This window comes from Sycon ciliatum, chromosome 1, assembly GCF_964019385.1.
Source record: "Sycon ciliatum chromosome 1, ocSycCili1.1, whole genome shotgun sequence".
In the NCBI taxonomy this organism is placed as follows: domain Eukaryota; kingdom Metazoa; phylum Porifera; class Calcarea; order Leucosolenida; family Sycettidae; genus Sycon; species Sycon ciliatum.
Window position 1 is genome coordinate 86436534 of NC_088643.1, and position 16083 is coordinate 86452616.

The window sequence follows — 16083 nt, forward strand, 5'->3', positions numbered from 1 at the left end:
CGAAGGAGGAACTGGAAAGAGGTGTTCGTCGGCGCGCGCGCCTTGCTGTAGTTTCACCTGTGCACCAAAGCTGGTGGAGATAAGTTTGAGTTTGAGCTTAGGCTATGTACTACAAGACAAAGCATAGCTCGGAGCTTCCCATCGCCAGTTGGCCGCCCAGGTCCCTACGAACCCTTTCGAGATCAGTGCAGTGGATAGTACAGCAACACATTCTACTTCCGATGGTCGACTGTCGGCATGCCACTTTTCCACTTCCTCTCTTCTCTCTCTTTTGCCTGACAGGTACTATACTAACCTACTACATTACTGTACTAGTCTGACTCTGAGTTTTCATTTGGACTCTCAGTCTGGTAGCACAGTAAGCACACAATCTGGTGTCTGACCGTGTAGGTCCACCGACTGGCCAGCGGAGTTTTACTACGCAACATAGCGGGAAACGATGAGCAGTGCAAGCTAGTGCGACATACCTAGGCCTCTCTTTGCAGCAGCAGCTAGAAGAAAAGTCAACAGACAAGAGACAACAGGGACGTTTAGCAATGCGAAAATTCGAACTTTTGGTGGTGGCGATATTTTGCGAAAATCTATTTCGAAAAAGAAAACTTGTGAGGTTAGCAATATGCGAAACGACTTTTTCTCGAAGCTATTTGAATCTTATAGTACCGTACCGTATATGCAGCTCAGTCTCAAGCAGGGGGCTGTAAAATTACTACTCCCTGTAGTGAAATGCGTACCGAGAAAAGAGAAAGTTACTTTCGCAAATCACTGCAACTTCGCGTCCAAGTTTTCGAAGTAAGTTTCGACCTTTGTTTCTGTACTCATTCCCAGCAGTCCTTTCCCAAACGACCAATCCCGATATAACAGATTTCGAGGGTTTTTTTGCCGGGAAACGTTCTCAAGCTTGAGAAATTTCGAATTTGTCTAGTTTTGGGGTATGTATGAAATAGGGTTATCGGCCTGGTCGAGCAGTGAAGGCTTCTTCCACATCCCTTGAATTATTTCATATGAAAGGTTATCAGTTTGGCAATGCCCTGCCGCCAGGAGAATGCAAACAACGCGATAGAATGCGTTCCGGGTGGTAGGGATCATTTTTCTAAGTGCTAGAAAATAGCCGACATCGATGCGAAAGTCGGCCTCAAAGTCGACATGGACGTCTTGAACAGGTGAGATCTTTCATTATATCAATGGAGAACACCCTAAAGAATATATGTATAGTGTTTCTAAGCTTCTAACCCTTGTGTGCTCAAGTGAAAATTGAACATATTTGGACGTGAATATATCACCACACAAAACCTGATACTGTAGTACATTTATCATTCAATGGGTATACAGTATACAACCACCATACAAACACGAGCAGGAGAATGACTGGACAGGAGAAGAGTTGGTTACCCATTGCTGTTCAACAAAGAGAAGCACATACTAAAAGTTGAATTGGATTAAAAGGTATTTACAATTCACAATTACATGTATCACTTTCTGCGATGTAACACTTGCGGCGAGGAAATGCCTGTCGCAAGCAGTTGTAGGGCCACTGTCCCAGAAGTTGGCAAAAGCATAACTCTTGCCAAGCGCGTTGTACACAAATGGAGTGCAGTTCACTAGGCTGGGTGCACGTGAGGGTACTACGCACTGCACTTGGATGCCGCAGAAACAAAACAGATTGTGAATCGTCTGTCGCGATTGCAGCTCATCGCAGGTGTTGCATGTTGCGCATTGTGGAAAGCAGTTCATGTATTGGGAATCGAGCTTCAGTAATAACAGAAAGAGGATCCCAGAGGATGACCGCCACCGCTGACAAACACTCTTCTGTGCAAAGTTTTGATGACGATGCTTGATTGAGACGTTAACCTGCAATGGAAAATAAACAGCAGATGATACTGATTATATATTAGGTACGGATTATACCATGAGTATGAGGGGTATACGGCGAATATTTTCGAGAGTGCGTTAGGACGAGGGACAATTGGGGGATTCGGTATACACAGAGTGCGAATGGTATAATCCATGTGCATGGTACTTTCCTAAATACAGAGTGTGACCAACACGAAAGCTTAGCTCACATTCGACGGGGCGCAACGGGACGCAACGTAAGGATTGACGAGAACCGACGGAACGGTTATGACGCCGACAGACAGCGTCCAATGTGAACACCAGGAACGGGAACGCAACCGTTCTACCCTACAGATTGGGAAGCGAGGGGAAGAGTTGGATCAGTTCAACTTTTCAGACCGTAGACGGGGACGCAAGCGTACAAAACAACTGCATTCGAGTGTGAACAGGGGATGTGTCGTGCGCTGACCCCTCCCGATGCGAACAACAGCACACTTAGTTTTTTTTAACATTTCAAACACGGTTAACACTACGCTTCCCATGATAACTCGCCGAATGGCTAGCACAACTGATTCAAATTTTAGGAAGATAAGATTTCGTGTCACTTCTTGAAAATTGCAATAGCTGCTACATGTCGTGTCATACTACATGTTGTGTCTTACGAATCGTACAAGATTTTACAGCTCACCCCGGCCGTCCCAACAGGCCCTTACGTCCCATACCGTCAGCGTTACGTCGAATGTGAACTAGGCTAAGTTTCCTTATTCTCGAAGTGACCCATGTGAACCGAGCGGGATATATCGCTGAATATATCCCGCTTAGAACGGCCGCTGATTGGCAAATGGTGTTATATTTGAGACGAGTTCTATATCACTCAACTTTATATCACAAATGCTGGCGCACTTACATGAGGAAGGGACGGATCCATACACGTGCACACATCAAATACTCTGCCAACAGCCAGTCAGCGATGATTACAAATATACAGTGCAGCAACCCTGGACAGCAAGAGAGAATGTACACACCAGAGAGCCTGAAAATGAAGTTATACTCTGATGAACGATTCGCATACAAGAATATTGGTGGACAAAGTGAGAACAAGTCTAGATCACTCTATTAGACAGAACAATCTTGAGTGTACACTTACACGAGAAAAGGACGAATCCATAGGCGTGCATACAATGCATACATGTCATGTTGAATACGCCGCCAGCATCAAGGCGGTGGGAACTACAACTGCATGCATACAGTGCAGCAGCCCTAGGCAACATCTCACTAAATGTAGAAGATATGGCAGGCAGATGATTACGGTTATAGAACAGATGTCACTTTATGGTGCATGCCATTACAAGAACCAGCATTTTTATGGAACGGATGGTACCAATACGGCGAAATGTCTACGGATTCAAGATAAATCACAACAGACTTAAGCAAGAACATGGTAAAACTGAGCAATGGACTGGCACATTCAAGACTGATTCATACTTCATTTCATGAACGCAATGCGCACAGGTGATGGACCAAACAAGTAACTCAACTCAAGATCAAGTCAACTTTCTCGCCGCAAACGGCCGTTGTGACGTGTTTCCCTTACGCAAAGCGAAGTGTGAATGAGGCTTTACTCTACATATCCAAAACTGTAAACCAGTGAAGACTACAGCTTAGAAGACGGTATTATAATGTTGTGCATTGTACTTGCCAAATGTGTGTGATACTCTATGTAACATACATGTAGATAGGGCCGAGCAAGCACAGCAAGTTCTGAATTTTAGGTATTTGGAGCTCGTGAACAGATTAGATTTGTCTTGTAAGTGATAGGTATTGCTTACCTCTATATGTTGCCGCCTTCGTGCTGGCCGAAAACGCTGCGTGCTCTGGCGATAATTCGGCTTGAAATTAGGTGCATAAAAATGCCAATTTCAGCTTCGTTCACAACATTTTCGATATACGTCTCCTCTACGGAACTTCACTAAAAATATATCTGCCGAAAGAGCGTCCCGTCAAGAATACATAGTGTAAAATAAAACGAGGTGGTGCAAAGTAAAACGACGTAGGCCATGTAAAACGGCTTCCATCTCTCAGAACCAATTTAGGACAGTTCTCAAATTTGAGAACATTTTTTCGCTTTCGCGGCAAAAATCAGTCAAGAATCTGTTATATCGGGATTAGTGGGAGAGGTCTTTTTTTTGCGCGTCTGGGGAAGGACTGCAGACTCGAATTTTCTTTCGAACTTTCGCATTGCTAAACATCCTTAAAGGGGAAGTATACCCTAAAATCAAATTTTCACCAGTTGTAGTCTTCGGGGTGCTGAGTCGAATGGTCTTGGTCCGAGGAAGCTGAGACGCTCCCTTCCTACTTGAATCCCAATCGAACTCGCGCACTTCCACCGAAACTGGGTGACTGCGCCCTACTAGATGGGGATTTGTATGCAAAATGTCACTAAAAGCGCCATTTCGTTCTTATAAAAGCACGGATGACCGCGATTGGCCCATATGTTGTAGTCTTTTGGACGCTGAGTCGACTGGTTTTGGTCCGAAAAGGCTGCGATGCAGCGTTCCTCCTTTATTCCCAATCGAACATGGTTGAACAAGCGGTCACGTGCTCCTGCGTACGCCAGTCACCTGGTCACCGTGCCTGCAGGGTACAACTTACTAGCCTGTTTGACCTTTTTTGGGTGCAGTCCTGTCACTCGAGTTGAACTCGAGTTGAACCTTGGTGTGAAAGTTCTCGCCTGCTGGCGCGGTGACCAGGTGATTTGGGCACCCAGGAGCACGTGACCGCTTGTTCAACCATGTTCGATTGGGAATAAAGGAGGAACGCTGCATCGCAGCCTTTTCGGACCAAAACCAGTCGACTCAGCGTCCAAAAGACTACAACATATGGGCCAATCGCGGTCATCCGTGCTTTTATAAGAACGAAATGGCGCTTTTAGTGACATTTTGCATACAAATCCCCATCTAGTAGGGCGCAGTCACCCAGTTTCGGTGGAAGTGCGCGAGTTCGATTGGGATTCAAGTAGGAAGGGAGCGTCGCAGCTTCCTCGGACCAAGACCATTCGACTCAGCACCCAGAAGACTACAACTGGTGAAAATTTGATTTTAGGGTATATACTTCCCCTTTAACACCACAAAAACGGACAGTCGACACCAGGGAGTAGTACAATACCATATTCTACTACTCCCTGGTCGACACAGTACATGTACATGTATACAAGTACACGTACACGAACATGTACATGACTGTACATGTACTATTGGTAACCTGTATCCGGGTACATGACATTGTACATTGTACTACTCTCTGCTTCTCGTGATGAGTTTCGAATTTCATTTTCAAACACATAACACACTGCCACTGGCGAGTCACTGAACTTCGAGTCGATCATCACCACTTGCTCGATCGATCGAGTCTGCATATCGTAGATCTACTTATAAAAATCATGATGATGCATTCTGCTGGTCTGAGCTTGACCGGTTTATTCCGGGGGCTGCGGATACTGGACGGTCGTGGCTATCACCACGGTGTTTGTGCCTGACAGCCTCACACGGTGACACTTGGCAGTGCAACATGCACACTGGCACTGCCAACACGGCAACAGTACGGACTGTCACAATATCAGTGTCACAGACCGTCTCCTCAACAAACTAAAATAAACAAAGCGTAGGCAGCATGCTAGCTAGCAGTTTACTGATGGGCGAATGTGGGGAAGGAGAGAAAATCGGTCCACCAGTGTCTTGCAGACGTGAGCAAGTGTGATCACTCCGGCTTCCCAACCAGTCCGGCACCTCTCAGTCTCAGCCTCTCTACTCTAGTACTAGACTCTAGCCCGGCACACTCTCCTGTGTCAGTGTGTGGTCTGACAGGCAGTAGAGTAACCAGCATAGGCGACGCACACTTCAGCAGATCGCTGCCGGAACTTGGCGGAGGACGTCGACGGGAAGTACAGACTCCGGCAACTAACTACTTGAGCCTTCTGGACAGTAGGACGTCCCCGTCCACCATCCGTGCTCATGGCGACCGTGAACAGAGGATTATCGCTGGTATTGCTTCAGCTCTTCCTCTTGCTGAAAGATTCTGCCGGTAAGCGACGCTAGTTCTAGGCGTACTGACATGCGGCTGGGAAATTGCGACTCTTGGCAGTCTTGCTGGCTTTGCTCTTTCGACCATGGACTCGTGGACTGTGACTCTAGACTAAAGTAAAACTACTTTATGTGGCCCATTGCTCGATCCCGCATGCAATAATATTGAATTCAAGTCTTGTTTTAATACTAAATTATAATAGTGCTTGCAGGCCAGTATGAATCGTAGCGATAAATAAGTGGTTTATACAAACTGTCTTTTCACTCGGTCATCTACTTCCTATGGCTATGACATGCCACTTTGGAATGCTGCGCTAGGAAAATAATTAGCGCGTTTCGACAACCCGCCCCCATGGCCCAGCCGAGCCGATCGAGCATTCCAATCCTGGTTTCCACCGGGCTGTGTGCGTGACGGTGTCATAATCCGCATTGTTTCGCCCCTTCTGCACCCTGCTAAAATACTTCGAAGTACTGATGGAAGAGATCCACTACTACTAGTACTGGAAGGTGGTGCATGCACTAATATTTGATTTCAAGTACATGTACATGTACATGACCAGTAAAAAATTAATGGTTCAGGTATAATCCATGGCATGAGTCAGGTGAGCTTAGCCTACCCAGTAATAATGGCAGTATGCTATGATCCTCCTGTGCCCTGCATGCACGCTGGCCAAAAACAGTCCTCAGGCGCAGGCGCCTGGCGCATGGCTGTGATGAGAGAGAGGCTTTAGAAAACCGTCTTTAGTTCTCCAACCTGTGACTGTGCTGCCACTGCTCCCTGAGCTAGCTACAGCCACAGGCAGGCACTGCTCTGACCACCTACCAAAGGAATAATTTCATGCCCTGCTTGATCAGCCACACCTAGTACCTACATGTAGGTATGTAACAAGATTGTTTGGCACCAAAAAGTTGGAGTACCTGAGTGTATCAGGGGGGGGGGACTGGTCCAGTTTGTCTGGCCATGGCTGGACCAACTTTTTGGCCACCAATGGACCAACTAACGTTACTTTTGGCGACCAACGTGTGTTTACAGCTGAGGAGGTCATGTGTTCCCAACATATCACGCACAAAGCATGAAAGGCTAGGGGATGGGGACCAATCAAAAACTGCTTCCGCCGGTCTTGAGTATGGAGATGTAACACGTTTGTCAATGAAGTATCACTCTGCCTGAAATTTCGATTGCATAATGCTGGGATAATTAAAATGGCATTCTGGGACTACACAAGCTAAAAGTTACCTCCCTCAAGCCAAGACTGAATCAAGTCCACAGTTCAATGAAGGGCAAAAGTGAAGTGCGAGAATGTCTCTATTTTCTACATACTTTACTGTACTGGCTAGCCACTACACATGAACACTGATGAATGATGACCTACATGGTCACATTGTGCATCTCAGCCTGACATCTTGCTGGAGTATCGGAAAGATTTTGGGACTGCTGAGTGCTGGGCATGGGGCCCCTGACTGGGAACAGCATGGGTTTTTGTGGCTAGAACAGTAGACTCTGAGTCCGACACATCAAGGCAGGGAGCCTGTCTTACTCAACTACTTCTCTAGTCACCGTACATTGTAGGTGTTGCTGAGTGCTTTGGCATGCTTACTATGATGCAGGGCCAAACAAGGAGTACATTGTACTTCACTTCATAGCCGTGCACAAGTGGAGTTACTACAACTACAAGTTACGTATGCTTATGCCAACCCCTAGGCCCTCCATGCATCCACACAGAATGTGGCTGAGACACAAACATTCTTCTAGGCTTTGTTTTTGTTTGTTTGGGCCTTGAGCTTGATTACTCAGCAGCACAGAGTCCTAGGATCCTAGGCTTCCTAGCCCTACTGCGTCCGCTGATATGGCTACAAGACAACATGTACAGTCACAAGTGGAAGAGTGTAACTGTAATGCATCGGGCACCACACCTGTGTTGCATGACTTGTAGTATTGTTTTTATGGACCACTTGCTCTGGCAAGTGTAGAGATGCCCATTCTCAGGATAGTGTGCATGCCATTCACTTAGCTTTCACTTGAAACAGGCAGTGTGATAAGAAGAGCCCCACTTGAGGCTCCAGCAAGGACCCCACTTGACCAATATGGCAATAATCATTGCAGTTTATAGCATAAGATTTACTCCTGTGAAGAGAGGCCCAGGGCTGAGAGGTTCTTTTGCCTATAGTTTTGGCTAGTTTGGGGGTGTGGCATGGACTTTTCGTGCATGGTGGTGGTGGGGGGGGGGAGCCACTGTATGGTACAAGCAAGACGGTCCATAAACCAAGAGCATGCAACCTTTTTAAAAGGTTGTAAGTCTCTATCACATGGGCCAGGTGTGTGACACACTGCCTTCCTCGTCCAATGATGAAATGAATCCATGACCAGGTGGAACGGTGGACATGTTCACCCCAGGGTTCTAGCCAGAGGAGGGAAGGGGGTGCAGCCCCCCCCCCCCCTCCTTTGATTGAGCCCTCCCCTCTTCCTCTGATTGAGCCCCCTCCCCCCCCCCCCCGGTGAAAAAATTGCCTGCTCCCTACTCATTTGTCGATTTTTGTGTTTTATCAGGGAATTCAACGAAAATGCAGTCGATAGCATACTCTTGATACTAGTGGCTGACAGAGGGTTCATAATGGCACACTGGTCTGGGGTTAAGTCTGGGCTTCGCTGCCATACGTTGCATTTTGCATCGCAAGACCTTTTTTGGAAAATGGGTTATGGGGTAACTGTTTCCCAGCCCCCGCCCACACACACTATGTTGGCCTGGCTAGAACCCTTTATTACAGCCGTCCCTCTCTAATCCGGCACTTGTTTATCCAGCACCCTAGCAAACCAGCACACTTTCTGGTAAAACGGATTTTTTCAGTTCATTTTCTACACTTTAATCCGGCACTTGAATTCCGCCTCCAGCAGCGATTTTCTGCAACAAATCACTCAAACTGTACATGATTCGATTTTCTAATCCAGCCATTGTACATCGCATACCGTCAGGGAGCATTGTAACGATTACATACACAACACATGTACATGTACCATAGTAACCATGCACTTGGGAATATCCTATGCCGGTGCATAGGATATGTACATGTGATAGACATGCATTCCACAAAGTACTTGGATTGACACAAAAAAATCCCTACGTTTTGACGTACGACACAAACATGTATGTTAGCAGGTGGGCCGGGTTGGAGGACAGGATTTGATAATTCAGCACCCTTGTTTATCCAGCAGAAAATGCCGTTGCAAAAGGTGCCGGATTAGAGAGGGGCGACGGTATTCTTCTTCTTCTTGCACTATTACCTTTCAGTCGCGATATTACACTGACGAACTTGAACAGGACAAGAAAATAGATTCTGCAAAGACTGCAATCCTTGACGCCTTTTGATGATGTGTGTGATGGCAGGCTGCAGCTTTTATACTATTCATTGCTATTCTTAACAAATTGTTGTCCAATCTGTTTGGAGATGCTTCCTAGTCTAGTGATGAAATACAGACACAAACAAATAATGGTGAAAAAAGGAGGACAACATGTTACGAGTTATGACTAACTGCCCACCAACGTAACCAGATCTTATACAGTCAGCAAGTGCGACAAAATGGCACAAAACGGACAAGGAGTGCTGAGACATTCGACGACCTGACACCTGACACCTGACATTATTTTCACCATAATTTAATTGGCTCACCATCAGAGTTAAACAAACAAATAAGCATTTGATTTTGCATGGTTTGATTCCTCTTTGCTTCACAGCCTCCCCCAGAACACTATGTACAGGTGTCAGTCAGGGATGCCACGCCAACGGAGTTGCTACGTATGTGGTCACGTTCCACGGAGAATGGAGAAGGCCACTGCCTCACCCGGCGAATGCAATGTTTTCGCCACTTGTCGGTGCCTCTCACAGTGCGTGTGCATCGTTTTGGCGACCCGGTGGGCTTGCAACACGAGGGGTTGAACAGGTGGCTGAGACGGGAATGACAAATCAGATACACAGCGAGTTTGTGGCATACAACAACCAAGTACTTGACGTTGTGCAGGCAGAGCCACTGTTTGAGATCAGCACTGGGTCGGTGTCAACAAATATCACTGTTGATCGCTATCATCCACTAGTGACCCTCTTGTCCATGGTCGCACCTTCACCAGACTGGTTTGTCGGGATTTACGACCAGACACTCTGCTCTGCTGAAGATACATGGCTACCTAGCCTCTCCATTAACCTGCCAGTGTGGGATGCTGGAACGGACAATGGCTTACACTTCACAGCTGCTGACGAAGAGCCACAGAGCCATGATACCATTGCCTTGCTAACTCCAGACAGCAGCAGGTCATCGGTGGTCCCGGACGCCACTGGCTCAGCAGGTCGAGTTGCACGGCTTGAACTGCGCCTGGTAAATGTGGACAACTACAAGCCAGTCCTGAGCACCAGCTGTCAGACATGTGGTAAGTGCCTGGCAGATGAATGTACAGCGGCGGATCCAGTGATCTCTGCAGGGGGGTTCCAGTATAGTCAAAATCGAATAGCTGATACATGTACATGGACACGCATATGGTTACCAGTAGTGCATTTACGAAATGTAGGGGTTCCCCCCTGGAACCCTTCCAGGATCCGCCACTGATGTATAGACTGGAGATGAGTGATCACCACTGGCAAATTGTATACAGTCAATTTCGCTAATAACGGCTATGGATATAACGACAATTCGTGAATAACGACAGAATTTCCGTGCCCAGAGCAAAGTCCTATCTAACTGCATACATTTAACTTCGGATATACGACTATCTGAGTAACGACAATTCGCGAATAGCGATATGATTTTAGTGCCCCGAGGCCGAGGGTCATGTCCACTGCTTGAGTAATGACTTTCTGGGCTTTTGACAGCTACCAGAACCCATGGTGATGGATAAAAGCACACATGCAGGAAGATGCAGCCAAGGAAAGGGGGGGGGGGGGGGTGCTTTAAGTTTTTTTATATTTTTTATTGTGCTTCAAAATAGTTGGAATGATCAGCACGACTACATGTAGTGTTACATGATTGTACAGTCAGACCTCGCACGATTCTCTTCCAGATGGCGAGGGATCCGGATAGAAGAGGACCGGATAAGCGAGGTCCGACTGTACAGTAATCATCATACTGTCTTCGAAGTGCTCGTGCATGCACATGTCCCTGTAGATTGCTCTAAAAGGCTAATTTTTCAATTTATTTCCATTGCATATTGACTTTATAGTTCCTTTCAATTGCAATATGAAAATAAGTACACATCGACATAGAGCATGAAAAGAGCTTCATTTTGATATGCATGTCATACTATACAAAATATGGGCTCACATACATTCAAATGGGACTTCGGGTGTAAGGACACTTCGCGAATAAGGACACTTTTCTGATACCCCACCGAGTGTTGTCACAGTCAAACCTCGCTTATCCGGTCCTCTTTTATCCGGATCCCTCGCCATCCGGAAGAAAATAACTGGTTACAGATTTACAGCATACGTGATGCAATCAACAAAGCCGGTGTTCGATTATCCGGTTCCCTCGCTTATCCGGATATTTTTGTGGAAAACGGATGTGTGTCGTTAAAAGCGAGGTCTGACTGTATTCGCGAAGTTTACTGTACAGTGAAACTTCATTATTAGGTACTAGTACATGTACCTCCATGGGATATAAAAACCAGTATTGTATACTGAGCCAAGGTATGCTATCTGAAGAAAGAGCTCTGTTATCATCGCATTCATTTTGTCCCATCAACTGCTGCGTTGGTGTGGTCTGTGATTTCATGTAGCATACTGCAATAGTCTAAGTCTAATATTACAGTGCTAGTCCATGCTAGTCCTGACTAGAATATTTATTGCAGTTGATTATATGCTACTGCAGAACTCAGCATAATGCAACTTATGATCTGGTGAGCTACTGGTTGCAAATGGGTCCGTCATGTCCTGCATTTCAACGTTTCCGACTACGTGGGATTCACTAGTGTTGTGCACTTCTCTGTATGACGGGCTTCAGGTCGATCTGGGGCTGGAAATGGCATCCAATTGTGCCAATGTGATGAAGCATGCCATACCGGCGGAGAAGCTACCTATTTTGTCCGAGTGTCGACACATTGGACATCTCCACCTCCGCCACCAAACGGACACTTCTCTCCGCTGACGGTTGTGTCACATTCAGCCTGCTCAATTCTCTGGAGGAACCGGCACCATGCAACTGAAGGCCTGCAGCGAGTTGCAGAAACAGGCAATAGAAGCCTCTTTCTGCAAGAGGCGCGTTCCTTCAAAGGTCACATTGGCGATGTCCTTGAAGGAATGAGCATGCCAGCGGAAGGACTAGTGACTGGCGTGATTCGTGTGGATCGTCTTCACCCAGTGGTATCACTAGCCAGCATGATGGCTCCATCGCCGGACTGGTTCGTTGGACTTGACAGCATCCCGATGTGCTCAGGAAATGGCTTTCACGAATTTCTGCAGTATCGACTGTTTCCATGGGATGCTGGCACTGATGCCGGCCTCACGTTCACATCACCAAACAATGCCAATAACCCTCATGAGCCACTGGTCAGAATCCGCAGTGCAAATGAACCAACAGGCTCCGTGTTCCGCAATCAGGAGGTTGTGCCGGTTGCAACCGTAACTTTCCAACGTATTGCCTTGGACGCATCACCAGTCGATAGCAATCCTAACCAAACACTGTGCCCAGTGTGCAAGGATGATGAGGTCTGCACTCCGTCCTATGATGGTGAGTAGGATGGCGCTGCCAGTACAGCATAGCATGACTGATTGTATCTAAATGCACACTTGCATGGGTATTATGCTCCTCGACATTCGCCTTGTTGAGCACTCTGGGTAGGCTGCTTTAGTGCTGCTGTGTTATGCGGCCCGCTACTTAGCACTCTGGTGCTAAGGCGACAAGCTATCAGAATGTCTGTGGTGCGATTCCTGTGCCATAGCCGGTAGTTTGGCTTACTTAAAAGTTAACATAGCTGTACTGATGAGGCCTGGATGGCCGAAACAGCTAGCTGTCTACAGCATTTGGTGAATGTATACTTGTATGTATGAATACAGCCTGCAGCCAGAAGCTGAGCGTAGAGTGGCTGACCTGGGCGGCATGAATGTTGCTATGCTACACATGACCATATTATTTTAGTTGAATCCTGAGTTGCCAATATGCCTGGTCATACTGAACTGGAGGGGCTAAAGTGAGTTTTTACTGTTATATCCCCACCTCCAGCACCACAGCACTGTAGCGCGACAGGGTGTATGTTAGCAGGGTGTCATCCGTGATGGTGTCATCAGAACACATCCCGCTGGTCTGGTGGTTTATTTCGAGAAGATGGAATGATGGATGTGCCAAACGGGAGTACTTACGGAGAAATGATGAAAACCTAAGGAAATGTGAATGTTTTAGACGGGTGTAGGCCAACTGGAAACAACCCTGTGCCCTGATTTGTGTGGACCCAATGTAATTGATACTCTACAAGACATACTGGATTGAAGTAGATCCACCGCGCTGTCCCATTATGTCAGTGGCGTTTGAACGCATTCCACATTGGTGCGGCCATGCAGAGAGGAGGGGGACTTTCCACCGGAATGTTTTTTTTGGGAAATTGGACTCAAATGGCCTATATTTTAGAGGCCGTCCGGAATTATCGAACCTTTTTCAGCAAATGAATTATTATAGTTTAGGCCCAACCCCTCCCTCCCCCTCAGAATGTAAAAAAAAAGGTTGACATAATTATGTATGCATAATACAACAAAAATTGCAAGTGTGTAACTGCTCCTACGACAATGTACATGTATCAATGTTTTCTGAAACGAAATTGGTCAACCGCCCCGGCCCCCCCCCCCTCCCACCCCATAACGAAATTATTTCGTTTTGTGAAAAAAAGTTCGATATTTATGGACGACCCCTTAGTATTCCGAAAATCACAAGATTAAATTATTGTTGCGCAGGTGAAAAAAACGGCAACTAACTTCAGTACTTTCAGGCCAAGTCCTGATTGCCACGGGAAGAAAAGGATTTGGAAACGGCTAGAAAAGTCATTTGACTGACTCTCTGGCGGAGGAGTATTGAATTTATGTCACTCATCCCCATGTAGATCACAGGCAGGGCACTATCAGCTAAAAGAGTTTATCTGTGTTAGTGTTTGGTCTGACCTATTCCTGCCTGCGTGCTTCTGCTTCAGTTGGCGTTACGAACGGCATGAACAATACGCTGCAACAGGCAATACCAGTCACAGAGAACGGTGAGCCTGACATTTAGTCGTGTACCTAGGCTGCAGGTTCATGCATGCTATTGGTTCCATTCATTGCTTTCGCTTTGTATTCATTCTATTCTGAGAAAACAGCTGTCTGCACAGGATGGGCAGGGGGGGGGGGGTATTGTCACGGACAGGAGTTTCCTTGCTATGGTGTGGGCGGTTGCAGCAGCGGTGGTGTGTGCAAGATTTGTTGGTCGACCAAGAGTGTGATGTTGCGCCGGGAACTGCTTATGTTCGATTTCACTTTGTACATGACATTGTACTGATACATAGACTGAATGATATCAATATGTTCTGGGGTGTGCCATGGAAAACACTATTACCATATTTTCACATTATTAGTTCGGGGAAGGTAAAACGCGGAAATCCCCATTTTGTAGCCATTGCCTTTTGGATTCAAAGTTTTTAACTCCAACTCCACAAATGCACTGTCAGCCTACCTACCCACCCAACTTGCACATCACCAACATAGCCGAAAGACAATTCCGTTGACTCGGATATCAATATTGCCAGACTCTCCAGACAGCTGTGTCGCCGCCAACAGAGCTTGGCAGTGGGAGATGTCACGGTAGACATTGAATGAATTTTGCCATTGCGGGGTATGGGAGTGATGTTATAGAATGCAAAACTGGACCCGGTCATTGCTTGACACCAAATTCATTCAGTAGCTACAACTGGCACTGGTAAGCTCTGTTGAAGTGGAACAGCTGTTTGGAGGGTCTCACGATATCAATTTGTCAACGGATTTGTCCTCACCATAGCGGTGCCATGTAGAGTGGAGTGGATTCGCTGAACTGAGTGCATTGTGGAGCAGTGGATGGTTCGCTTATAACTACAAGTAGATAAATATAGTAATGGCCGAGTTTGCCGTAATGCCATAATTTCCGTGCTTCCAGCCCCACATGATCACATAATAATTATGTCTTTTGTTTATGTCATCTGTTTGCAGCATGTGCCACTGAGACATCTGGTGGTGATTTCAGCAGATCTGAACTTATCGCCTACTGCATCATCTGTGGCTTAGTTGGTATTGCCCTGGGAACTCTGTTTGTTGCGTTGCTATCATTCTTTGTTTCCCGCAAGTCACGACGGGCAGCAATCTCCCAAAGCTCCACGTCATCATCACAGCCACTTGAGGGAAAGAACGACTACCGGTCGATTTTGTTTTGAGTCCCAACGCAGCTTCCCACGGTACACTGAATACTAGTAGTAGATGAGAACCAGCCAGTACTCCCCGCAAGTTCCCAGTGTATGCCGAAACCTTTCCCCACGTCACCCATGCCAGTGTTCTCATGATAAGCATGACTGAAGTACATGTATGTGATCATCCCAGTGCTGTGACATGATGAGAACCCTGCTACATGTAGCATCTAGTCTAAAGTAATCGTGAGTTGGTCAAGGAATATAGATTTCTTTCTTTTACTTTAGTTTTAGTGCTGCTCGCAGCGGTACATCTTCTGAATGTCATGTTAAAAGAAGTCGTCTTTTTCTACTGTAAATGTACTAGTTAACAAGACAGTGTTGATGCCTTGATACAGCCAGGGAGCAGGGGATGAGGTGAATGTCATCGTGGTGTGTGTGTGTGTGCGCGCACGCGTGCGTGTGTCCTAGCCATGGTGTGTGTGTGTGTGTGTGTGTGTGTGTGTGTGTGTGTGTGTGTGTGTGTGTGTGTGTGTGTGTGTGTGTGTGAGAGAGAGAGAGAGAGAGAGAGAGAGAGAGAGAGAGAGAGAGAGAGAGAGAAGAAAGAGGTGTGTGTGTGTGGGGGGGGGGGGCTCTTGATCCCCCGCTTTGTTCCACTCTGGCACTGGTGGACAATCGCACACAGCACCGGTGCAGAGCAGTGCCAGTACACCACCCGGCACTACACCCCGGATATCACACTGGCAGGCATATTTGACTCATACTAACTACTTCATAAGACTTGCTGTCACTTAGTCCTATGA

General features: G+C 46.7%; 1 protein-coding gene and 1 long non-coding RNA gene across 2 annotated transcripts; one reads left to right on the plus strand and one right to left on the minus strand.

Moving 5' to 3' along the window:
- Positions 1-1362: 1362 nt before the first annotated feature.
- On the minus strand, positions 1363-4028 carry LOC135807153 (uncharacterized). The gene is made up of 3 exons (XR_010551488.1): positions 3660-4028; positions 2738-2828; positions 1363-1848 (listed from the first exon to the last, which is right to left on the minus strand). It is a non-coding gene; the product is annotated as an uncharacterized LOC135807153 (long non-coding RNA).
- A 1473-nt stretch (positions 4029-5501) lies between these two features.
- Positions 5502-15673, plus strand: LOC135806099 (uncharacterized). Its single transcript, XM_065320245.1, has 5 exons — positions 5502-5910; positions 9641-10327; positions 11893-12618; positions 14066-14125; positions 15090-15673. The coding sequence occupies exons 1-5, from the start codon at positions 5841-5843 to the stop codon at positions 15308-15310; spliced, it is 1764 nt and encodes a 587-aa protein (XP_065176317.1). The 5' UTR covers positions 5502-5840; the 3' UTR covers positions 15311-15673.
- The last annotated feature ends 410 nt before the right edge of the window (positions 15674-16083 follow it).